Raw genomic sequence first — 26,051 nt, forward strand, 5'->3', positions numbered from 1 at the left:
TTGGCTCAGCGGTAGAGCGTCGGCCTGGTGTGCGGGGGACCCAGATTCGACTCCCGGCAAGGGCACATAGGAGAAGCGCCCATTTGCTTCTCCACCCCCCCCTTCCTCTCTGTCTCTCTCTTCCCCTCCCGCAGCAAGGGCTCCATTGGAGCAAAGATGGCCCGGGCGCTGGGGATGGCTCCTTGGCCTCTGCCTCAGGCGCTAGAGTGGCTCTGGTTGCAGCAGAGCGATGCCCCAGAGGGGCAGAGCATCGCCCCCTGGTGGGCAGAGCGTCACCCCTGGTGGGCATGCCGGGTGGATCCTGGTCGGGCGCATGCGGGAGTCTGACTGTCTCTCCCCGTTTCCAGCTTCAGAAAAATACAAAAAAAACAAAACAAAACAACAAAACTACATTTCTCATACTTCTAAGATTGTCCTCTAATATAAACTTTCATGTGCTTACACAGGTGAGAGTTGATAGAAAAAGATTTTCCACATACACTGCACTGATAATGCCTTTATTTAGTGTGAACTCTTTGATGATAACGAAGTTGAGAATGGATGATAAAGGATTTCCCACATTCACCGCACTCAAAAGGTCTTTCTCCAGTGTGAATTCTCTTGTGATAAACAAGGTTAGAGCTACAGAAATAAGATTTCCCACACTCGCTGCACTTATAAGGCCTTTCTCCACTGTGAACTCTCTGATGATAATGAAAGTTGGAGATACAGAAATAAGATTTCCCACATTCAGAGCACTTATAAGGGCTTTCTTTAGTGTGAACTCTCTGATGTTGATGGAAATCACTTTTCTTGATAAAGGATTTCCTACATTCACTGCACTCATAAGGCCTTTCTCCAGTGTGAATTCTCTGATGGTAACGAAGGTGAGAATGGATGATAAAAGATTTCCCACATTCAGAGCACTCAAAAGGCCTTTCTCCAGTATGAACTTTCTGATGATAACGAAAGGCAGGGCTATTGGAAAACGATTTCCCACACTCACTGCACTTATACGGCCTTTCTCCAGTGTGAATTTTCTGATGATCACGAAGCTGAGAGTGGAGGATAAAAGATTTCCCACACTCATTGCACTCAAAAGGCCTTTCTCCAGTGTGAACTCTCTGATGATAACAAAAGCTACTTCTACGGGAAAAGGATTTCCCACACTCACTGCACTCAAAAGGCCTTTGTCTCCTGTGAACTCTGTGATGACGATGTAAATAAGATTTTGTGGTAAAGGTTTTCCTACATTCACTGCACTCATAGGGCCTTTCTCCTGTGTGAGTACTTTGATGATATTGATGGCTACTGATACTGAAAAAAGATTTTCCACATTCACTGCACGTATAAGGCTTTTCTCTACCGTGAATTCTCTGATGACGATCTAAATAAGTTTTTGTGGTAAAGGTTTTCCTACATTCACTGCATTCATAGGGCCTTTCTTCTCTGTGAGTACTCTGATGATTTCGAAGGTTACTGCAACTGGAAAAAGATTTCCCACATTCACTGCACTTATTTGGCCTTTCTCTATTGTGAATTCTCTGATGACGATCTAAATAATTTTTTGTGGTAAAGGTTTTCCTACATTCACTGCACTCATAGGGCCTTTCTTCTCTGTGAGTACTCTGATGATCTCGAAGGTTACTGCAACTGGAAAAAGATTTCCCACATTCACTGCACTTATAAGGCCTTTCACCAGTGTGAACTCTCTGATGATAACGAAATCCACTGCTACTGGAAAAAGATTTACCACATTCATTGCACTGATATGGTCTTTCTCCTGTGTGAACTCTCTGATGATAACGAAATCCATTGCTACTGGAAAATGATTTACCACATTCACTGCACTCATACAGTCTTTCTCCTGTGTGAACTTTCTGATGATAATTTTTTCTGGTATGCAAAGTCACCTGAGATCCTGAGGTTTCATCTGGTCTATCTCTGGTATGTGTAGCATGTTGTTGGACATGTCTGGATTCAGTAAGAATATTCAACCCTACTTCATTAAAGGTAAAGAACATCTCGGACACACTGAAATTGTGGTCTTTTGCAAATGAGAACCTTCTCACATGTCTTTCAAAACACTTCTTTTTCATGTACTGATCCCCAAGGTGCTGACACTTTGTACTGAAATAAAATAGTTCTCCACATGCACCACATTTCAACAACTGTGATCCCTGCTGCTCAACCAAGTTGAAAATATCTGTCAAGACGAGGCCACAACTCTCACAGGGGTGGCTGTTTTGGGAAGACAAAGCCAGATTTGGATCTTCTGTCTGTGACACCCTTTCAGAAGCATTCTGTTCAGTGGGAGCCTCCACATCATCTGCTCCACAGCAGCAACCTGAACAAAAGAAAATGCTGGTGAATTACATGTTGATCTTATAGAAAAGATTTCTCAACATAAATGAACATCTGTCAGTTAGGCATTATTCTATAAGATGATTTCCAATAAATGTAAGTTAAACTCGGAAGAAATGGTAGTTGCTTATTACTCAGCCCCAAAAGTCAGTCAGTAGTGGAGACCTCACCAAGGAAAGATGCCAGCAGACAATCAGACAGAAATAAAGGCTGGATTTACTACTTTTTCTTCCACAAAAGGCTTTTTGGAGAACTTTTTCTGCTGGAGTAATCTGAGCTCAAACTCATAAAAATCAATTATATTAGGCCACATGATGTAAACATCAATATAAGAGTTCAGTACATCAGGTGTTGGGGCTGCAGGAAGAGAAGAGGGAAGTTGCAACAAATAAGCCCTACCAAGGACAGCAAGTACCCAGAAAATTGCAAAAGCAAGTAGTGTCCATAGTGCACATGTGAACACATGAATACTCTAGTGACTAGAAGGCACAGGGAAATGCAAATCCTAGTCCACCTCATTGAAGACAGTGAGGTTTTTACCCAGTGAGGACATAAGCTCAAAGTTCTCCAGCATCACATCCAGGTACAGGCGTCTCTGAGCCTCATTAAGAAGGCACCATTCATTCCTGGAGAAGTACAGGGCAATATCTCCGAAAGTCACACCAACCTGTAGGAATTAATACAAATAAAATTATAAAAGTATTTCTGAGAACCCACAATCCTTCTCCTTACACACCTTCTTCATACACAACTCCCTCCAGGACTCTCCAGTTCAGAGACAGCCCAGTCCGGTTACTGAATCTTATTGCCCTCAGCAACAATAGCTGGCCTAAGAGGGACGGCAGGTAAATGAGACCCAACCAGTGTTTTTCAACAGCTGGTTTGTGAATTGATTCACTAGGAATTTCAGGTTGGTCCATGAGAAAGTTAATCACCCTGATGTTATAGAAATATTACAGATACAATGATATTAGTCGAATTAGCTTATGATCAGGATGATTTCTGCATTAGCAATAATTCTATTTTCACCATTCCCCAAGTGTAAAAAGTTGAAAACTACTGATCTAATTTTGGGGCCATGCCTGCAGGGCCTCATCCTTCCTGCAAGGAATTCCACTGAGAATCCCACATTATGCCTCCATTCCACAGCCAAACGTGGGTTATGCTTCATTCTTAAATTCTTTTTGCTTTTTGTTGTTGTTTTGTTTTAACTAAATTTTTAAATTTGTTATGTTAATATGGATTCAAGTGTCCTACTCAATACAACACCCTCACCCCATTCTTAAATTCTTACACCAGGCTCTCAGACATGCTCTAGCTGTACACACCATTTTATAACCTCTACCTCCTTCACATATTTGAAACTAAAGTCTCTTTCAGCTCTGCCACCTTCCTGCTCCACACTGCAGGGATCTCTGTGCACTCACCCATAAATTTCATATATGGTATCCAGAGAGTGCTTAATGTACTCAAGCAGGATTCTGAAACACTGAAGCGGTCTAAGGGATCCCAAACCTAGAAAAAGCCCTAAATGAGGCTCTGATGTCCTCCTTCTCTCCTTTTGATCACTGGTACAATATTTGTCACCCAGACACCAAAGGAAATTTCACAAAGAAATGACCCCTTTCCACTCTGCAGTTTATGTGCTGTCCCTTCACAACCCACAACCCTCTTCTCACCACTCAAACTTGGCTTAACAAAATCAAGGATATGGTTGATACGGCAAAATGCCACTTAAAAATGACCATATTTGCTTATGACCTTAGCCACATGGAAGGCAAGAAACCAGCCAGAGCCCAGGAAAGCACAAGGCAAAATTCCTGTGAAGCACGATCCTGCCTTCAGTATCATCTCATCTCATATACCCCCTGACCTCTACAGCCACCAATGTCTCTTATCCCATCCAGCCTTGAGCACCTGGGGGAATCACACTCTCTCCACTCTGATGCCACTATCACTTCTCTTCCGCACCTCTGCTTGTGAGGATGAGCACCCCTAATCAGGTGACAAGACAACAAACCACTAAGTTTTTGTGATTATTTTACCAAAAATATGAACTCCCTCCTGAATGTCGACCTCAACTCCACCCTGTTACACAAAAAAACACAGCTTTTGCACATCTCCATCCTGTATCCCTCACCAGATTTGTAGACCCGTGTGCCCAGTTTCCCACTTGACACCTTCTCAGACTCTTACAACAGCCAAGAAAACACTTCTGATATTTCCAAAGAAAATTAACCTACTTTTTACCCAGCAGCTGATGGAGCATCCATTGCTTTAGCTGCCAGAACAAAAATCTCTGGGTTGTTCCCCACTCCTCCCTTTCTCTCCCTCAGTTGCAGTGTCTAAAATTCTACTGTGACCTGCTTTTAACAAAATGAACCATGGAAATGACCAGGCAGTGCTGCAATGGACAGAGAGCTGGACTAGGATGCAGAGGACCCAGGATTGAAACCCAAGGTCATTGGCTTGAGCACGGGGTCGCTGGGTTGGTTGCGAGATCATAAACATAACCCCATGGTTGAAGGCTTGACTCCAAGGTCACTGGCATAAGCAAGTAGTCACACTCGCTCTGCTGTAGCCCCCCCCCCCCCCATAGCCCGGGTCCAGGCACATATGTAAAAGCAATCAATGAACAACTAAGGTACCGCAACAAAGAATTTTTTTAAAATTCATTTTAGAGAGCAGAGAGAAAGAGAGAGAGACAGAGAGGGAGAGAGAGAGGAGAGAGAGACAGAGAGAGAAGGTGAGGAGGAGCTGGAAGCATCAACTCCCATATGTGCCTTGACCAGGCAAGCCCAGGGTTTCGAACCGGTGACCTCAGCATTTCCAAGTCGATGCTTTATCCACTGCGCCACCACAGGTCAGGCTACAAAGAATTGATGCTTCTCATCTCTCCCCCTTCCAGTCTGTCTGACCCTATCTGTCCCTCTCTCTGTCTTCGTCACAAAACAAAATAAATGAACCATGACAACAACTCTGGTCCATCAGCACTACTATGGTTATAGCACATGCCTTCTCCTGAGCTCCTGACACCTCACTTAACTGCATTATGTATTCTTCACTGCACAGCCACATAGAGCCTGTTAAATCTACGAGACCTACTCCTTTATCCTATGCAAATGATCCATTATCTCCATAATATTGTAGATGCCAACAAAATCACTCTGCCATTTTACAAGTATTAATCTAGAGTTCCCTGCTCTTTGTTTTGAACACGAAGAATGGAAACATGTGCTACCTGTTCTCAACTCAGTGGCATCTACAAGCATTTTGACAAGCTGAGGACTATCCCTGGGTTAACCTTCCATATCTGTTTACATTGTAGTAAGGTACCAAAAAGCTAAAGAATTAATATTAATAGTTTAGGAAGCTTAAAGAACATTTTATTAATTTGGGCTAGGCATGCAGAGAGATTTTGTAGATGTAATTTTTATATTTGTGTGATTGGCACCAACTCAGGATGGCCGATAGCATTGTATTGTAAATGAAGAGGGAAAGGGGATTTGGATTACCATCCTTCCCCTCACACCTGTGAGGAAGCAGGTAAATATCTAGCCAGGTTTAGGAAGGGAGAGATTGAAAAAAACCTTTTCTTATTTGATGAGCCATTTGCAGGCATTTTATCCCCTAGCGCCATGGAAACTACTCTTCCCCTCCTGAAAGTGTGTAATTAATGTATATATATCTAAACAAAAAAATCGCAAATGAACACTAGAAAATTTAGGAATATCTTTTAAATGTGAAATAACATTTTTACTATTGTGTTACAAGTTTTAAGGTGTAGAAATGTTTTTATAGGTCCTATAGACTAATGTTGTAAGCTAGTGCCATGATGTGATGCTCTCCCCCACCCGTGTGTGATCAAGGGTATATAAACAGCTCCTGAAATGTTTTGGGGGCTCATGATTTGGGTCTGCAATTGCCCCATGTCAGCCATATGTGGTCAGCATATTTAATAAATCTCCTCCTTTAATAAAACTCTTCAAAATTCATCTGGCCTGACCAGGCGGTGGCGCAGTGGATAGAGCGTCAGACTGGGATGAGGAGGACCCAGGTTCGAGACCCCGAAGTCACCAGCTTGAGCGCGAGCTCATCTGGCTTGAGGAAAGGGCTCGCCAGATTGGACCCAAGGTCATTGGCTAAGCAAGGAGTAACTTGGTCTGCTGAAGGCCCGTGTTCGGGGCACATATGAGAAAGGAATCAGTGAAAAACTAATGTGTCGCAGCGAAAAACTGATGATTGATGCTTCTCATCTCTCTGTTCCTGTCTGTCTGTCCCTATCTATCCTTTTCTCTGACTCTCTGTCACTGTAAAAAAAAAAAAAGTCACCTGAACTTGGTGTCTCTACGTAAACCTGCGGAATTGAGGTACCTGTACTTTACATTTGGCAGCCAACGCAGGGCCATGATGTTTTGTGTCACCCAGTAAAGACACCCCAAATCAGCTGGTCTCTCTGGGGAGTTGCCCAACCCTGCTTGAATCCTGAGGAGAGGCACGCCACCTGAGATGTTTTTAGTGTTCTTGGTTTTTCTGTGGGTCCGGACAGTTCTTTGGTAGACACCTCCCAGTTTCCAAATTCGACAATTTGGAAGAGAAATTGAGGTAGGTAAAGCTTTCTGAATTTGTTTGGGAGTAGGTTGTATGTAAGGTAGATTTGTGGCTTTGCTGATTTGTAAGTTCGGAGATGTGGAACTCCGGTGTGTAGGTAGGGCCTTAAGAGCTAATTTGCTCTTTGGACCTAGTCTGTCTGTCTGGATTGGACTCTCCAAAACTGAGACGTCGGTGGAGAGTTTTGGGTTCTGCCTCAGGCTTTTCTGAGAGACGTCTGGTTATACTCTGGAAGGATGATTAGTGGGGATTAGATCCTGCCTCGGACTCTCGGGGATATCTGCTTGTACTCTAGAGGGACATTAGTGGGGACTTTATCCTGCCCAGAAATTCTAGAGGTATCTAGTTGTGTTCTCGGTAAAAACATTAGTGGAAACATTTGGTGGTGCCACATCTGGGGTGCTCTCAGGAAGAAACCTGAGTAGGGATTGAGTTGATACTGAGCTGATCAGTTTTGACTCAGAACTTTCAGGGACACCTTTGTGTTTATCGAGATCTCAGTCTTTGTTTTTAATGTTTCTGTCCAAGAAAACCCCCTAAGTGCATTAATATGTAAGGGACGCGGCCTGCGTGGACCTAAAAGGCCACTAGGGAAATCTTCCCTCGTCTATGAAGCTTTGTCTGTCAGAAAATTTAATTGAAATAAAGTGCGCTCGTTATTTATTTATGTAAAGTCTTTGTTTAATGTTTACATGTGTCTGTTTTTAAGGCCTGGCTTGAGTTTTGTGTCAAAAATTGGAAGTTTCTGACGAAAAAGCAATCTTAAATGGTGATTTGTGTATACTGCAGATTTTCTTTGTTCCTTTGAAAAATCTCCCATGACTTTTCATGGTTTGGACCCCTCTCTTGTGCTCCACTACATATTTTTTCTTGGATTCAGGATCTTTGGCTTCAAGAGGCCCAGTTAGATTTCTCCCCTGAAGAAATTATTCTCTTCTTTTGGCTCCTTCCCCTTGTCTTATGTAATAATTAATACCTCTATAGTCAAACACCCTTATTCTGGGTGCTAGTTAATTATCTGTCTTATCTTTCTTGATTTTTTATTAGTGTGCTAATTCCTGGATTTCCCAGGACAAGTTTCAATGTTGTAAAGAGGTGGCCCGAGTTACTAAATATGGCAGGAGGGCACAGTTCACAGAAGACCCATTTAGGTTGTCTTTTTAAAAACTTTCAAGCTTATGGTGACAGCCATGAATATGGAATTAAATGGTACAAGAGAAGGCTTCGCACTCTCTGTGAATTAGAATGGCCCACTTTTGGGATTGGATGGCCAGCAATCAGAACTTTTAATCTCAAGCTAGTAAGGGCCGTTTGGAACATCATAACTAAGGACCCAGGCCACCCTGATCAGTTTCCATACATTGATCAATGGCTAAGTTTAATAATGAACCCACCAGCCTGACCTGTGGTGGCGCAGTGGGTAAAAGCGTCAACCTGGAACACTGAAGTTGCCGGTTCAAAACCCTGGGCTTTCTTGGTCAAGGCACATATGGGAGTTGATGCTTTCTGCTCCTCCCTTCTGTCTCTCTCTGTCTCCTCTGTCTAAAATGAATAAATAAAATCTAAAACTAATAATGAACCCACCAAAATGGCTAAAAGCTTGCTCAATACAGAAAGGGTGCTATGTCTTCCTAGTCCAGCCAGACATATCAAGGACAGAAAGGGGATTTGAGAGAAAGAATTAAAACTCCGCTAGGAAAAAATCAATGTGCATACTGCAAGAAGGAATACGCCCAGGAAAGTGTTTCTCCAACCTCTGGGGGAATGACTGGCAAATAAGCGATCTGGGTGAGAGAAGAGAGAAAAGCCGAGCCTGGACAGCCGGTGAGTGGAACGATGGGGTGGGGCACCACCCAGAGAGGCAAAATGTAGGCATGCTCCCTCCCCACCTGGCCATGCTCCTGTCCACGCCCCCACAGCGAACCCCAGCAGAAAGCAAACAGCGAGCAGAAGGCTGAGTGCCAAGAGAAAAGCCCCACTGCTACCTCCAGTGCTCGGTTAGGCTAGGAGTCAGCCTGCCTCGGGTTGTACAAGAAAACAGGGCCAGGTGAAAAATAATTATAGAATGGTTCCGACACTCTCCCACAAGGCCGAGGCAGGTGTTGGGTTCCCTCTAAGTCTCTCAGTTCCTTCATGTGGGATGATTACTATCTAATGTAAGAGGCATGGGATTCACGGGGGGAGACCCACTACTTTAGCTATAATAGTAAAAATTATTTAAATAATTTTCAGGGAATTGCGGAAAAATTGGAAACCTTATGTAGGCTAAATCAGCCCACTGTTAGAAAGGTAAATTTGTAAAAATTATATTTTAATTTGCTGGTTTTGTTGTAAGAAATGAAGCTAGACAGCTGTTGGGGGAAAGGGAATGAAAGTTGGCTTAGTTTTTGGAAATGCTGGGTCCAAAGGCCCACCGTCTGCGCCACCTCTCCCATGGCAGCCATGCCCCTAAACTGGCAGCAGAGAAAGAGGGAACGGGAGTCCTGAGAAGGTTAGGCGCCACCTTGGTACAAAGCCCGGAGCCTCACTGCCGCTGCCATCCTGCACGTGGCAAGGCTAGGGTTCAGCCAGCCTTGGGATGTGCAAGAGGGGACAGGCCTGCTGGATGCCTCTGCTTCTTCCCTTTTCCTAAGAACCCTGGTCAGCAAACTGCCACTCGTAAACAGCTAGTGGACCACATAAGGCCTTTTGCCCCCTTGGATATAGATCTCCAACGGAGTGCCATGTGTGGGTGCTGCCTCAGTAGGGAATGTGCCTACCTATATAATTTAAAATTTAAAATTTGGCCCTTAAAAGAATTTCAGTTGTTGTATTTTAATTGGCTCTGTTGACTAATAAATTTTCTGACCACAGGGTTAGGAGTGATGACTTATTGTCCCCATTGATATGTGAAAAAGTATTTTCACCTGACCAGGCAGTGGCACAGTGGATAGAGCGTCGGACTGGGATGCAGAGGACCCAGGTTCGAGACCCCGAAGTCGCCAGCTTGACCGCGAGCTCATCTGGTTTGAGCAAAGCTCATTAGCTTGGACCCAAGGTTGCTGGCTCGAGCAAGGGGTTACTAGGTCTGCTGTGGCCCCATGGTCAAGGCATATATGAGAAAGCAATCAATGAACAACTAAGGTGTCGCAATAAAGAATTGATGCTTCTCATCTCTCTCCGTTCCTGTCTGTCCCTCTCTCTGACTCTCTTGTCTCTGTAAAAAAAAAAAAAAAAAAAAAGTATTTTCCATGTTAGAAATGTGTATGTTATTTCAAAGGCCATTTGTTAATTCCTTTTATTTGCTATCTCATAGCCCTGTAATATTAAAATCTTAGTTTAGATCAGGGGTCCCCAAACTTTTTACACAGGGGGCCAGTTCAATGTCCCTCAGACCGTTGGAGGGCCAGACTATAAAAAAAAATATGAACAAATTCCTATGCACACTGCACATATTTTAAAGTAAAAAAACAAAACAGGAACAAATACAATATTTAAAATAAAGAACAAGTAAATTTAAATCAACAAACTGATCAGTATTTCAATGGGAACTATGGGCCTACTTTTGGCTAATGAGATGGTCAATGTCTGGTTCCATATATGTCACTGCTAGCCGTAACAAGTAATATGACGTGCTTCTGGAGCTATGACGCGTGTGTCCCGTGTCACCACAAGTAGTACTGTACGTGAGTGATGCCACGCTTTGCGGCACTGCCATATACAGTATTCCAGGAGCACAAAATGCGAATGCATCCTGTGCTTCTCTCACTGATCACCAATTAAAGAGGTGCCCCTTTGGAAAGTACAGCAGGGGCAAGATAAATGACCTCAGAAGCCCGCATGTGGCCCGCAGGCCATAGTTTGGGGACCCCTGGTTTAGATATTAGGAAATATATAATAATTGCTAATAATGTCCTTTTTAATTTAATTTTTATTTATTTATTTTTTTTACAGAGTCAGAGTCAGAGAGAGAGATAGACAGACAGGAACGGAGAGAGAGATGAGAAGCATCAATTATCAGTTTTTCGTTGCAGCCAACACCTTAGTTGTTCATTGATTGCTTTCTCATATGTGCCTTGACCATGGGGCTACAGCAGACCGAGTAACCCCTTGCTCAAGCCAGCGACCTTGGGTCCAAGCTGGTGAGCTTTGCTCAAACCAGATGCGCCCGCGCTCAAGCTGGAGATCTCAGGGGTCTTGAACCTGGATCCTCCGCATCCCAGTCCGATGCTCTATCCACTGCACCACCGCCTGGTCAGGCAATAATGTCCTTTTATGTAATGTTAAGTTTTTTATCATTTTAAAACAGTATTGTTAAGAATTTCTTTTAAATGCTAATGTATTGAGTTATTCAGCAGCGGAGAGACTCTAAAATCCTAAAAGAGACACCAAACGTGTTTCTCTTGAAAGCTTTTACCTTCTTTAATTAATCCAACGATTAACGATGTTTTTTGTATTTCCAAAAGTTTATATAGACAGAAAAGGACCCTCAAGCCCCTCAGCGAGATCTTCTGAGTATGGCTTTTAAGGTCTATAATGACCAAGAAAAAGACAGAAAAGGCAAATAGAGCCCAAAAGAGATCAGGAAAATACCAGCTCTTGGCATACGCCCTTAAAGGCTCCAATGCCCCGAAGGGGCTTCATAGGATTCCATCAGGGCCCTGATTCAAAAATGGAAAGAAAGGTCATTGAGCTAAAGCCTGCCAGGCTTCCGGGCCCCCACCAGGGACATGCCTTTGATGTGGGGAAAGGGACACTAGAGGGTAAGTTGCCCTCTATCTTCTCTAAGGGAGGGTTCAGTCTCTTCCAGTCCTAATCCAACCACCTGTGACCTGACCTTGCCAGCCTGCTGGGACTTGTCACTGAAGGTTAAAGGTGCCCAGGGCCATAGACCCCATCTCACGTCACCATGAATGAGCCTATGCTATTTCTTCCAAGTAGCAGGTAAACTGATCTCATTTCTTGTAAACAAAAGGGCCCTTACTATACCGTGTCTAATATTTGAGTTTTATTTATCCCTCGAAGATCTCTATTGTGGGTATTAAAAGTCTCATTTTCTGTTACTCTGTTTAATGTATAGTGTCTCCTTTATTCCTCTTGTCTCAATGCCCCATACCTATTCTAGGCTGGGACCTGCTCCTAATTCCAGCTAGAAGCAATAATAATTGGGACTTAGACTCTAGCTACAGTGCAGGAATGTGACCACAGTGCTAGTGCCTTGTGAACTTTTCCTGAATATATGTGACTCCTGCTCTTTGTGACATTTCTCAGACTGAAGCGAGAATTGGGTTACATTTGCAAATAATATGAAACAATAATAGTCTCAACATAGACTTAGTAAAATTACGATAACATGTTAAGGACATTTAAGACTGTAAGAATTTTATTTTATTTTAACTCCTGTTATATTGGTTAAGACTTTGTTTAATAATCTAGTAGGTCACTTTACTGTATGTATTAGGACGTTTGTTATAGTATTTGTTAGCATTAGTTACTTTTTATTTTGTTGTTTATTTTACATATTTTTCCAGTCTGCCTAAAAATTGGAACATAGAAATTCAAACAAATGAGCAGGAAGATGCCACTCAAAACCAGTGGGGTTTGGGGATCCTTACTGCGATAGTTTTATTTGAAACCAATTATGAAAAGATTTTACCAACAGGAAAGAATAATTAGAAAAGCCTTACTTAGGATTTATTACAGAAGACATAATATCTGAGTGTTTAGTTTGTATCCAAGTAAATACTAAGAAAAATAAGGAAATCACAAAAAGAAACATGGAGAAAAAAAATTTCCCAGGTAAATATTTAAAAATAGACTTTAATCGAATAATTGAAAAATAGATAAAGGTTTTTCCTTCTAAAACTGGACATAGTGCCAGTTGTTAGAAAGTTACTATATAGTATTCTTTCCAGGTTTAGCTTGCCCATTCCAGTGTTGGGCCTACATTTGTGTCCACAGTCTCAAAGCTGGTAGGAAAGGAACTCAATATTAATTAGAAACTAATTTGAAGTTACATCATGCCCACAGGCACCAAAGGGTTCAGGGCAATTAAAATTGTAAAGGAAATGTGACCACCCATTCCTTAAGTACTTGCAGGGTTTGCAGATCACACAGCAAGCTGTTCAAAAGCCTGTCCGAGAGGCACTTCCAGCATTGTCAGGTGATTCAGTACATCACCCAAGGAATGACTCCCATGTGGATGGGTCCACACACCATTATCCTGACCACTCCCACTGCTGCCAAGGTAGAAGGCATGCCATACTCCAACCACAAACCGGAAGCTGGTTGGTCTACGTATGATGAATGTATGAAGAAACTCACTAAGGACACCATTTTTAATTAGACTTTGCATGAGAGGCAAACTAAGGTAAAATGAAAGCCAGCTTAATTGTCACTAAAGGTTTAAGGTTTTAAAATTAAAAGTTCTGACTAAAAATAAATTGTTAGAAAAGCCAATTATTTTATGTAAGTTGCAAAAGGTTTGTACAATTTATAAGAAATTAATCAATAATATTTGTTTCTTTAGTAAACTGTATTGCTACTAATGCTGTCTGTTAAATATCTGTTACATGTTATAAGTTAATATTTCTGTACAACAGCCTCATGCTCTTCAGTAAATTAAGTCAAGGATTTGACACAAGATATAAAACCAGTGGGGAATGTAGTAATGTACCAAAAAACTACAGAATTAATTAATATTAATAGTTTAGGAAGCTTAAAGAACATTTTATTAATTTGGGCTAGGCGTGCAGAGAGATTTTGTAGATGTAATTTCTATACTTGTGTAATTGGCACAAACTCAGGATGGCCGATAGCACTGTATTGTAAATGAAGAGGGAAAGAAGATTTGGTTTCCCATCCTTCCCCTCACACCTGTGAGGAAGCAGGTAAATATCTAGCCAGGTTTAGGAAGGGAGAGATTAAAAAAAAAAACCTTTTCTTATTTGATGAGCCATTTGCAGGCATTTTATCCCCTAGTGCCATGGAAACTATTCCTCCCCTCCTGAAAGCGTGTAATCAATGTATATATCTCTAAACAAAGGAATGGCAAATGAACACTAGAAAATTTAGGAATATCTTTTAATATGTGGAATAACATTTCTGCTATTGTTACCTTATAAGTTTTAATGTGTAGAAATGTTTTTATAGGTCCTATAAACAAATGTTGTAAGCTGGTGCCATGATGTCATGCTCTCCCCCGCCCAGGTTTGATCAAGGGTATATTAACAGCTCCTGAAATGTATTTGGGGCACATGATTTGGGTTTGCAATTGCCCCATGTCAGCCATATGCGGCCGGAATATTTAATAAATCTCCTCCTTTAATAAAACTCTTCAAAATTCATCTGGACTTGGTGTCTCTATGTAAACCCATGGAATTGAGGTTCAGGTACTTTACAACATTTATCACCAAATGCTGGGCACAGTCATTTCACCTATAGCCTGTACTCAGGACACAGGGCTTGGGGGTACTGCACGGATTTCTGCATCCAAGAACTGAGAAAATACCAAGAAAACAGTCTGGAGGTGAGGAAGGAGAAACCAGAACAAAGCAGAAGAATGGTGGGGCCTGCAATGTCTGGGATCCTACACTCCAGCCTGTGACCTCAGTGTTCTTGACTAAGTGAACAAGGCTAGACAGAAAAGTCTAGAAAATAAACCACGGGTGTGGAATTCGCTTGTTATCAGTTCCTGGAAATGAAATTGCAGCTCCAATAAGAACGAATGAAAGGATTATCAAGGACAGACTCTCGGTACTCCTCTCTCCTTCCCCTCCCTAAAATATGACAGTCATGAAGACCTTAAAACAAAGAAGTCATAGAAATCTGGCATTTGTCACCTGAAAGCTAAAGCTGTAAAGGTATCTAATATATAAGAAATCTAACTTCAAGGACCACGTGTTTTGCTGTCTATTTTGGGGTCATGCAGATAAGCCAGCTAAATAAATCCTACTTCATCAGTCCTCACTGCTGCCTCTTCCCAACTCTGTGACCTTGGACAGGAACTCAACTCCTGGGCCTCACTGTCCTCATCACCCCACTGTAGTCTGATTCCTCTTTCAGCAAGATTTAAGACACCTTGAAAACTGTGTTCCTCTCTGTTGTGAACCTTCTGTGGTTCCAAGGACCCTAAGAATAAAAGTATAGGGAACTGCCTCCCAGTCTAGACATGACTGACTGCTTGTAAGTCAAGTGCCGCCACCATCGTGACCATTCATGTAAGATCGGTGGATAATGGGGAAAGGTCATGTGAGGAACCCGGGAACTTTGGCTAGGGCTGCCCACAACCAATCGCGCCAAAAAAAAAAACTTCCCAGGAGTCCTTGGGGAAAAAAAGCAACTGTCAGCCAGTGAGATTTTGCTACATCATATTAGCCCGACTTCCCTCTAGGACCCCTTTAAATTTGCCCATTGGCGATTTTCCTGACCTCCATCTATTGGGCCAGTGAATCTCATCGGAGAAACGCTCCGTACTAAATAAAGCCTTTACTATTCCACACTTGTTGGCTACGCCCTTTATTTCCTTCTTGGCAGGGAAAAATACCTTACAATTCACATCCAAGTTCCTCATTGAATTCAGGTGCACAGTAAAGAAAAAGTGGAGACCGAGGATGGTGGGCCATTCTGTTTATTGGAGTCTCCCCAAGACAGGAAAGCCACGAGAAAGCCAAGGGAAAATCAGAAACCTGCTTTCCCCGGAGGGCACGGGATCAGGTGTAGCTGGAAGTGACCCCACGGATAACAGTCACTCAGATAACGTAATAATGGAAGGAGAATTTATTAAGGCCAGCAGAGGAGGTACGGCTTGTAGCTCCAAAACACTGGCTCCCCAAGTTGATTTTCTCACAGGTTATATATATACTTTTACAATATCTAAGCAATGGGCATGTGATTTCTTTGTTTAAGGTTTCCCAGGACTCAAGGAGAGGACAGGGAAAGATTTGGTGGCGTCAATAAAGGGGAAAGGGTTTCAAGATCACTGGCCATAGTTAAATACAGATCGTGCAATTCTTGTTTTGTGTAGTAAGTGACTCTTAAGCACTCCTTTAGAGAACTATGGGATGTAGCTGATTTATCACTGCCTGACTTGGTTACCTTTGCTGGGTCCTTTCTTTTGTATTTTATTCATTTCTTCCTTCTCAGGTAAGAGGAGGCGGGCCCCTCCTTCCTCACAGGGAGAAAAGAAAATCCTGCCGCACCTTCCAGTGGTGGGGCAGAATCTTTCTGCCCCTTCTGTTCTTTTCTCTCAAAACTTTCTGATGCAAAACCCTCTCCTCCTGCACACATTAGCAAAAACAATGGCGCTTCTCAGGGAGGAATGCAACCCGCAATTTGCAATCAGCTGCCCTGCTCTGCGGGCCACCACACACGAGGCAGCCCAGTGCCATTCTGAAACAATAAAAGTGAGTAAATTAAATATGCCTAAGGTTTACAAACTCATATGCTCAGCATCACACTCACTCACCTCAGCCGAGCGCCTCAGCGCAGCCGCCGCCATCGCCCTTCCACTCTTCGGAGTCCGGAGCGCGCGGGTGCAACGGGCGAGGAGGTGGCTCAATGCACGGCAGTCCCGTCAGGCCCTGGTGCAGGCCCTCCGGGAGGAGACTCACACTTTGTCTGTGCAGGCACGGACTACGATTCTTGAATCTAGCGTTTTCCTTCCTCACTGTATCCAACGCGACTCACCGTTTCAGAATCTATGACAGATCTTGAGAGTCACCAAACACGAGCAAGAACCACGGAAGTCCCACCCCTAAACGCTTTGCAAGAGCGAAAACAACGTTTCCACGTTCTTCTCTGGCATACTCAGCGGTCGACGGCGCAGCGCCTTCTGGGTAATGCAGTTTCTGCAATCCAAGGCGGGCATTCTTCTTGCAGCTGAGGCCAGGACTCCCCCAAGTTTATTGCCGAGAAATTCAAAAGTCCTTGTCCAAATGACGTTTTGAAAATGGCCGGAATGCCTGACCAGGCGGTTGGACAGTGGATAGAGCGCTGGACTGGGACACTGAGAACACAGGTTTGAAACCCCAACGTTGCCAGCTTGAGTGCTGTCTCATCTGGCTTGAGCAAGGGTCATTTGTCTCGCTATAGCCTTCCAGTCAAGGTACATATGAGAAAGAAAGGAATGAACAGCTAAAGTCCTGTCCATGTAATTATGCTTACATGTATATTAATTTTTAATAATCAGTAAGAACAAAGTACTGGGACACTGAGAACACAGGTTTGAAACCCCAACGTTGCCAGCTTGAGTGCTGTCTCATCTGGCTTGAGCAAGGGTCATTTGTCTCGCTATAGCCTTCCAGTCAAGGTACATATGAGAAAGAAAGGAATGAACAGCTAAAGTCCTGCAACAAAGAACTGATGCTTCTCATCTCTCTCCCATGATATCTGTCTGTGCCTCTCTCACTCTCTCTGTCTCTCTCTGCCTCTGTACAAACAGAAAAAAATGGCCGGAAAAAGCGCGGTTATCAAGCTCTTTCCTTGCTTTGATGCACAGACTGCGCTTTAGTAAGGTGACCAACATTTTTACAATAAAATGGAGTATAAAAATTAATTGAAGAAAACAACATTGTAAATAAAAGAAACATTTTATTCATTGCAACAATAATACACTACAATATGATAAATGCATAATAAAAACATTTGTAATATTTTATAATGTAATTATGCTTACATGTATATTAATTTTTAATAATCAGTAAGAACAAAGTACTCATTAAATACAAATACATCACATCACACGCAATGGATTGACTCTGCATGGGTCAATTATGGACATTTATAGATTAGTCTTCCAATATCAAAAAGGACGACATGTAGGAGGACACTTTTCAAGGGAGTACGTCATTACAAAAAAAGAACTGCCCTCCCTGGAGGAGGACAGTTGCTCACCTTAGCTTTAGGGTAAACAAATATAAATTACAATTTTTTCTTCTCTACAGATAATTTCTATGTAATAAACGCAGATGTGCTGATTAAAATAGGTAAAATACAGGAATGTCTAAAAAAAAGTACAAAAAGTCATGGATTTAACCAATGACCATTAATCAATTACTTCAACTAAATACCCTCAATGACAGCTGGCACAATAGATAAAATTCCAGTGGATAAATGTAACATCAGATGAAAACCCTAAGAAGAGTTGTACTGTCAGTTCACTCAGGCCAGGGTCGTTCCAAAAGAGGATCTCAATCCTCAGCCCTCAGTCTTGTGTTTTTTGGGAGAAAGAACTTAGAGAAGACAACTGCAGAAGCAAGCACAGTGAAAGTTTATAAGAAATACAGTACATATTGAACAAAGAGAGTGTGGGCTCACCCAAAAATGAGTGGTCGTATGCAGTTAGGGGTTCAGATATTAATCCTGCTTTGTTTGAAGATATAAAAAAAAGTTAAGAGACAGATAGATATAGAAGGTTAAGAAAAGATCTGGCTTCCAGCCTGGTGCATGGGCCCTGTTCTCAGTTTCTGGCCTGCCCAGTGTGGATATTGGGGCATGAACCCCAAATATACACCAAAACTATCAAGTGCTTTCTAATGCACTTTAGTTGAGGTAATTTTTTTAAGTGCGAAGGGAAGAGAATAGTACAGACTCCCACATGTGCCCCTACTGGGATCCACCCAGCAACCTCCATCTGGGGCTATTTCTCAAATCCATTGAGCAATCCTCAGTGCCTGGGGCTGACACTTGAACAAACTGAGGCATTGGCTGCAAGAGGGAAAGAGAGAGGAGAAGAGAAGCCGATGGTCATTTTTTAATGTGTGCTGTGATGAGGAATCAAACCAGGGATGCTCATATTCCAGGCTGATGCTGTATTCATTGAGTCAACTGGCCAGGGCCTATTTCTAGGACATGGTTATGTGTGGCGTGCATGTGTGACTTACTTTAGCAGATGTTCTTGCATTTCTTTCTTCAGGATCTGCTCTTTATGATGTCAGGCACCTGCCTGTTTCTTGTTTATCAGGCCATTTGGCATGTGGCCTCTTCAAGCAGAATATCACTGTGGGAAGTTGATTTAAAAAACCTACCATTATGTGCACTGCCTCATTTGGGCTCACTATGCAAACTTAGTGTCACAAAACACAAGCTAATAGAAATCTTAGCTCTGCATATTCAGCAGTGTGGCTAGAGACAACCTATATTTGATCTGAGGCCTCTGCCTCTAGTTTATTACACACAATGGGGAACATGTTAAGGGCATCAAAGAAATGCAATTATGAGCATTCCTGAGACAATGTAGGTTTTGTTCCAGTGTAACCAAGTGAATAATGGCAATAAAACTGGTCATACTAATTTGTTGGTTCCCAGTGCATATAAAATTTATGTTCACATGCTACAGAATTAAAATCTACCTAGCATGCCTAAGGATTATGTCAAATATAATAATACTTTAATTTAAATACTTATTTCTAAAAAATGAAAACCATCATCTGAGCCTATATTGAGTTATAATCATGTTGCAGGTAGAGGGTCTTGCATTCATGTTTATGAAAACATGTTATCTGTGAAAGTCAACTGAGCACATCTCAATCAAGCAATGCACTGAACCAGGTGGTGGCGCAGTGGATAGAGAGTAGGACTGGGATGAGGAGGACCCAGGTTTGAGATCCTGAGGTTGCCAGCTTGAGCACGGGCTCATCTGGCTTGAGAAAGAAGCTCACCAGCTTGGACCCAAGGTCGCTGGCTCGAGCAAGGGGTTACTTGGTCTGCTGAATGCCCGCAGTCAAGGCACATATGAGAAAGCAATCAATGAACAACTAAGTTGTTGCAACAAAAAACTGATGATTGATGCTTGTCATCTCTTCATTTTTGTCTGTCTCTCCCTATCTATTCCTTTCTCTGACTCTCTTTCTGTCATTGTAAAAAAAAAAAAATCAAGCAATGCATGTTCACATTGAGAAATCTGGAAAATTTTACTAAACAATTGACCTTGTTACACCATGACACATATGACAAATATAACAAAGTAATGTAGGACAAACATTTCAAATGAAAAAGCTAAGATGCATTATATGAACATAAAATAAGTTTATCTTATATCACTTAAAAAAATGAATATTTTAAATAGGAAAAAATTTTATTTTGAAGCATAATAACAGATATTTTTGTTAGCATGAAAATGTTAGCCATGGAATTGCAGACATTAACAAACATAGTGTCCTGTTCAGGTGGCTCAGTGGTAGAGAATCAACCAGGCATGCTGATGTTTCTGGTTCGATTCCCGGTAAGGGCACACAGGAAAAGCACCCATCTGTTTCCCCAATCCTCCCCCTCTTACTTCTCTCTCTCTCATCCATTTCTGAAGCCATGGCTCAATTAGAGTGAATTGGTCCGTTCTCCTGAGGAATTCTCCATTGAATCTGCCTCAGGCGCTAAGAAGAGCTTGGTTGCTGAGCAATGGAACAATGCCCCAAATGGGCAGAGTATCGCCCCTTAATAAAACTGGCATTTGGATCCAGGTCATGGAGCATGCAGGAGTCTATCTCTCTGTCTCCCCTTCTCTCAGAAATTAAAAAAAAAAAATACACACACACAGAGCCCTTTGCAACACTTTAAAAATTAATTTCCTGCCTGACCTGTGGTGGCGCAGTGGATAAAGCGTCGACCTGGAAATGCTGAGGTCACCGGTTCGAGGCCCTGGACTTGCCCGGTCAAGGCACATATGGGAGTTGATGCTTCCAGCTCCTCCCCCCTTCTCTCTCTCTGTCTCTCTCTCCTCTCTAAAAATGAATAAATAAAAAAAAATTTAAAAAATAATTTCTTTCACCAATACTGGCAGTCCTTGTAAACAAGAAAAAATATTATGTCTTCCCAGAAGCAAGTGATGTTGCAACACCTATCAACACTTCAAAGTGATCTCTGAGTCTCTTAAAACTTATGGAGTCCAGGCTCCACATCAGGGCCACAGAATCTTGCAGTTTATCTAGGAAGATATGGGCGAGAATAAAAATTTGGCAAAAGCTAATTTCTGCACCACACTGTGCCTTCCTTTGAAGGCAGAAAAAGTTTGAGACCCATGTAAAAGTTGTTGAACTCTTCGCACCCTAGAGCCAAAATCTACTTTTAACCTACTTATTACAACATAGTAAATATAACATTCAAAGCTAAAAATTACTCAAGGAAAAGGGCCTTCATTATATTATAAAACTTGGCACATGGCTGTGGCATTTCTTGCATTGGTGACTTCAACATTGGAAATATACATCACAGATATTCAGGGAAACCAGGTCCCTGAAAAAGCAGTCCCTCTGCAAGCTGCCAACTGAACACAGATGATGATCTCTGAGGTCAACACTGAGTCAGGCCCATATCACAACTTATCAGAGTTAAAGAAGTGCTGATCCCCTAACAGCTCAAACTACCTATAATTTAGTCCATCAAATCAGAGGAAAAAATCAGAATCTCTAAAGACATTAGGATGGTGGCTGATATAAACAGTGGAAACCTGCTAGATGGTACAGGTGAAATAACTTTGCAAAGACATAAATTTGGCAAGAGTCTTGGACATCTTAGAAAGTACAACATAGACACACGTGCTTCCTGTTAGATTCAGGGAGTACTGGAGCTGCCAAAGAGTGTAACTATTGCAGGAACAGTAAGTGCTGATATGGCTCCTGTGAGGCTGGGAACAAAGAAGGTCAGAGACCCTTATCAGAAGTTTAGGTTTGAAATTCGCCCCTGTTGCTATGCCGGCTCCTGTTGCTATGCTGCGTGTGACCTCCCTAGCCAATAGCTAAACTGCCACATCTGCTTCTGTCTATGCTTGCTCACTTAGGATATATAAGGGCTTGGCTGTAAGCTCCAGGCGCGGCTCCCATTTGCAGCTCCTTGTGGGCAAGGTGTCTCTGGACATCTCGGGAGTTCGCCCCTGCGCAGGTTAAACTGGCCAATAAAGTAACATCTTAACTCCTGAAAGTCTCCAACATTTGTTCTCGTACCCGGTGGATGCTACATTTTGGGGGCTCGTCCGGGATTCTCCCTTGGCGGAGTTTTGGGTTGGAGACCGGAAGGACAGCTCGAGCTGAGTAAGTATTCACGGAGGATCCTCATTTGGTTTGGTTTTGGGCTCCGGAGCATATAAACCTGAGGTAGTAGGTGGGACGCCGCTGGTAACCTACCCAGGGCTTTCAGAAGCGGGACGCCGCTCTCTGAAATTTGGATATTTGGATTTGTTAACTTTGGAGTGACCGGTCACATTAGAATCCGTTTTGCGCTGCGCTGCGTTTTGTCTGAGCTCAAATGACTGAGTTGAGTGTGAGAGAGACAAGTGTGTTCCTTGTGTTAATAGTGTGTGTTGCCTGTATCCTACCCTTTCTCATTATTCCTGATTCATCTAGGATGGGACAACAGGAGTCTGTGCCAGGATCCCTGCTTGAGTGCCTGTTGAAGAATTTTTCTGATTTCCAGAAGAGGGCTCAGGGGTACGGAGGTCCGCAGCCAAGTCCAGGTTTCCTCCCGACCTTGAGCCAGCTGGAATAGCCTGCATTTAATGTAGGACAGCCCACAGAGGGCACTTTTGACCTTCCAATTTTGTTTGCTGTCAGAGCCATGGTCTATAGGGCTCCCCACCCAGACCAATACCTGTATATGGATGTGTGGGTAGATACAACCATTTTGTCTCCTCCTCCGGGAGGGCAGCCATTTTGCCTCCTCCTCCAGGAGGCGCAGCTATTTTGCCTCTCTGGGAGGCACCGCTGGCACCAGATGCTGGCCCACGGGCACCTCCTCGCCTCATCTATGTGCCTTTTTCCACTAGTGATTTATACAATTAGAAACATCAGAATCCCCCATTTTCCGAGAAACCTCAGGGACTAATATCTCTCCTTGAGACCATTTTTAGGACCCATCAGCCCACATGGGATGATTGTCAGCAGATTTTACAAACCCTCTTCACTTCTGAAGAAAGGGACAGAATAATGAGAGAAGCTGCTAAGGCGGTATTAGGAGAAGAAAGGGAAACTTAGGAGAAGAAAGGGAAACTTAGGAGGGACGAAGGGAAATAGAAGACGTTCTCCCGTCTCAACCTCCTACCTGGGACCCTAATACCACTGGGGGAAGGGACGTGCTCCTCCAGTATCGCTGGGCTCTGTTGGGGGGGCTCAAGGCAGCAGCTAGAAAGTCAATAAACTTTAGCAAGGTAAGTGAAGTCATCCAGGGAAGAGAGGAATTCCCAGCAGCCTTTCTAGAGAGACTCATAGGGGCTTATAGAGTATATACCCCTCTAGATCCTGAGGCAGAAGAGAACAGGAGACTAGTAAATATAGCCTTTGTGACTCAGGCCGCTTCAGATATTAGGAAAAAGCTTCAGAAGATTGAGGGGTTCGAGGGAGAGAATAGAAGCAAGCTATTAGAGATAGCCCAGAAGATGTATGTCAATAGGGATGATCCGGAGGTTGGCAGGGCGAAGGAAGTTGCCAAAATTCTGATTGCTGCTTCCTGTCCAGAAACCGGGGAGCCAAGACTATCGTCCGGTCCAGGACTTGCGGGAGGTGAATGCACAGGTAGAGACTATTCATCCCACGGTGCCCAACCCGTATACCTTACTGAGATCATTGCCTCCAACTCATACCTATTATTCTGCCCTGGATTTAAAGAATGCCTTCTTTTGTATTCCCCTGGCACCTCAGAGCCAAGGGATCTTTGCCTTTGAATAGAATGACCCAAATAATAGACTGGTGGGGCAGTTCACTTGGACCAGACTACCACAAGGGTTTAAGAATTCCCCCACCATTTTTAATGAAGCCCTCAGCAAAGATCTGCAGGCTTTCCGCTTCTCCCATCCGTCAATCGTACTGCTCCAGTATGTAGATGACATCCTCATAGCTGCCAAGGATAAAGGAGAGTGTGAGGAAGCTACCTTGGACCTGCTACAAGATCTCGGGCGAATGGAGTATCGAGGCTCCGCCAAGAAGGCCGAGATTGTGACGCAAACTGTAAGTTATTTGGGTTATAACTTACAGGGAGGGCAAAGGACATTATCCAGCCAGTGAATTCAGATGGTCTTGCAGATCCCCGAGGCTACTAACAAGAGACAGGTACGAGAATTCCTGGGTGCAGTAGGATACTGTCGATTGTGGATATTAGGCTTTGCAGAACTAGCTGAACCCCTGCACGAACTGACCAGGGGTAAGGAAGAGCAGTTCACATGGACAGATAAGAAGAAGCAAGCGTTCCAAGCGCTGAAAGAGGCCCTGGCGGCTGCCCCGGCTTTGGCCCTGCCAGATCTGGCCAAACCCTTTCAGCTATTTATAGCAGAAAAAGGAGGGGTAGCCTTAGGAGTACTGAGCCAGGAACTTGGGCTGTAGAAGAGGCCTGTTACCTATCTGTCCAAGAGACTTGATCCTGTAGCCTCGGGATGGCCAACATGTCTGAGGGCACTTGCTGCCACCTCCATACTAGTCAAGGAGGCTGGTAAATTAACTTTAGGGCAGGACATCAAAGTCATTGAGGAGCACTACGTAGAGCAAGTGCTGCGAGCACCTCCTGACTGGTGGCTATCTAATGTGCGGCTAATGCAGTATCAGGCTCAGCTGCTGAACCCTCCATCTGTTCAGTTCCTCAAAACTACTGCCCTGAACCCAGCGACTCCACTTTGGTCCACAGTTGCAAACAAATCCTTGACACAGTAACTGGCTCCCGCCAGGAATTAGGGATCAAGCATATGGGAAGGCAGACCTGACCCTCTTTACAGACGGGAGCAGTTTTATTAAGGATAGACAGCGACATGCAAGGGCAGCAGTGGCCATGGAAAATAAGGTCCTGTGGCAGAAAGCACTGCCCGCAGGAACATCTGCACAAAGGGCAGAGCTAATAGGACTAACCTGAGCCTTACAGACAGCAGGGGGAAAGACATTAAAAATCGCAATGAAATTCTTGCCCTCCTAAACGCCATTTGGCTACCTACCAAAGTTGCAATCATCCACTGCAAAGGACACCAGAGAGGAGCAGCCACTAGGCCACAAGAAAGCCTTCTGCCATTGCTGCCTAAGCCAACGCTACCTCCGGATCCTAGATATTCCCCAGAAGAAGAGCAGGAAGGGATGCAGTTGAAAGGGAAGAAAAATCAACAGGGAGAGATAGAGCTTCCAGACTCCCGGCTCTATTTACCCCAGGGAATAGTAAGAGAAATAGTAGGAAGTATTCATACTAGTACCCATCTAGGACAAAACAAGCTAGAACAACTTATCAGGAAGTATTATGTAGGGCCCAACATCAGAGATATTGTCCACTCCATTGTCTCGAGGTGCAGCATCTGTGCCAGAGTAAATGCACAAAATAAGAAGCTACCCCCCTTTATGAGGTATTGGGGGAAAGCTCCGGGAGAACTGTAGGAAATAGATTTCACAGATATAACCCCTAGGAAGTCAGGTTATAAGTATCTACTAGTATTATTAGACACCTCAGGATAGGTGGAAGCATTCCCCACGTGAGGAGAGGCTGCTTCCACAGTCTGCAAAGTCTTATTAAGGGAAATCATACCTAGACATGGCATTCCCCTAGCCCTAGGATCAGACAATGGACCTGCATTCATATCCAGGATATCTCAAGAATTAGCCACTAAGTTAGGTATTAATTAGAAATTGCATTGCATTTATAGGCCCCAAAGTTCAGCACAGGTAGAAAGAATAAACAGGATTCTGAAGGAAACTATAATTAAGCTGAGAGGGGAGACCGGCGAAAACTAGGTTGAGCTCCTCCCTTTCACCCTTTTTAGAACCAGATGTACCCCCTATCTCAATAAATAGACCCCTTATGAAATCTTATTTGGGCAACCTGTGCCCCTTGTACCTTGATTGACCAGAGGGGAACTAGAGATTTCTAATCATAATTTCCTCAAGTCCTTGCAGGCCCTGCTCCAGAGTAGAAAGAAAGGTCATTGAACTGAAAGCCTGCCAGGCTTCCCGGCCCCATCAAGAGATACGTCTGTGCTGTAGAAAGTAGGACATAAGAAGGTTTTACAGGTTACTCAGCAAACTGTTCAAAGACTGTCCAAGAGGCACTTCTAGCAGTACACCACCCAAGGACTGACTCCCACGTAGACGGGTCCACACACCATGATCCTGAGCACCCCCACTACTGCCAAGGTAGAAGGCATACCCGCCTGGGTCCACCGCAACTGG

The 26,051-nt window shown here is 43.4% G+C and overlaps 1 protein-coding gene across 1 annotated transcript; it reads right to left on the reverse strand.

Moving 5' to 3' along the window:
* Positions 1–410: 410 nt before the first annotated feature.
* Positions 411–16,677, reverse strand: LOC136399448 (zinc finger protein 418-like). Its single transcript, XM_066374615.1, has 3 exons — positions 16,400–16,677; positions 2,884–3,010; positions 411–2,326 (listed from the first exon to the last, which is right to left on the reverse strand). The coding sequence occupies exons 1-3, from the start codon at positions 16,430–16,432 to the stop codon at positions 498–500; spliced, it is 1,989 nt and encodes a 662-aa protein (XP_066230712.1). The 5' UTR covers positions 16,433–16,677; the 3' UTR covers positions 411–497.
* Positions 16,678–26,051: the final 9,374 nt, after the last annotated feature.

The sequence above is a fragment of the Saccopteryx leptura genome, chromosome 3 (assembly GCF_036850995.1).
Source record: "Saccopteryx leptura isolate mSacLep1 chromosome 3, mSacLep1_pri_phased_curated, whole genome shotgun sequence".
Lineage (NCBI taxonomy): Eukaryota > Metazoa > Chordata > Mammalia > Chiroptera > Emballonuridae > Saccopteryx > Saccopteryx leptura.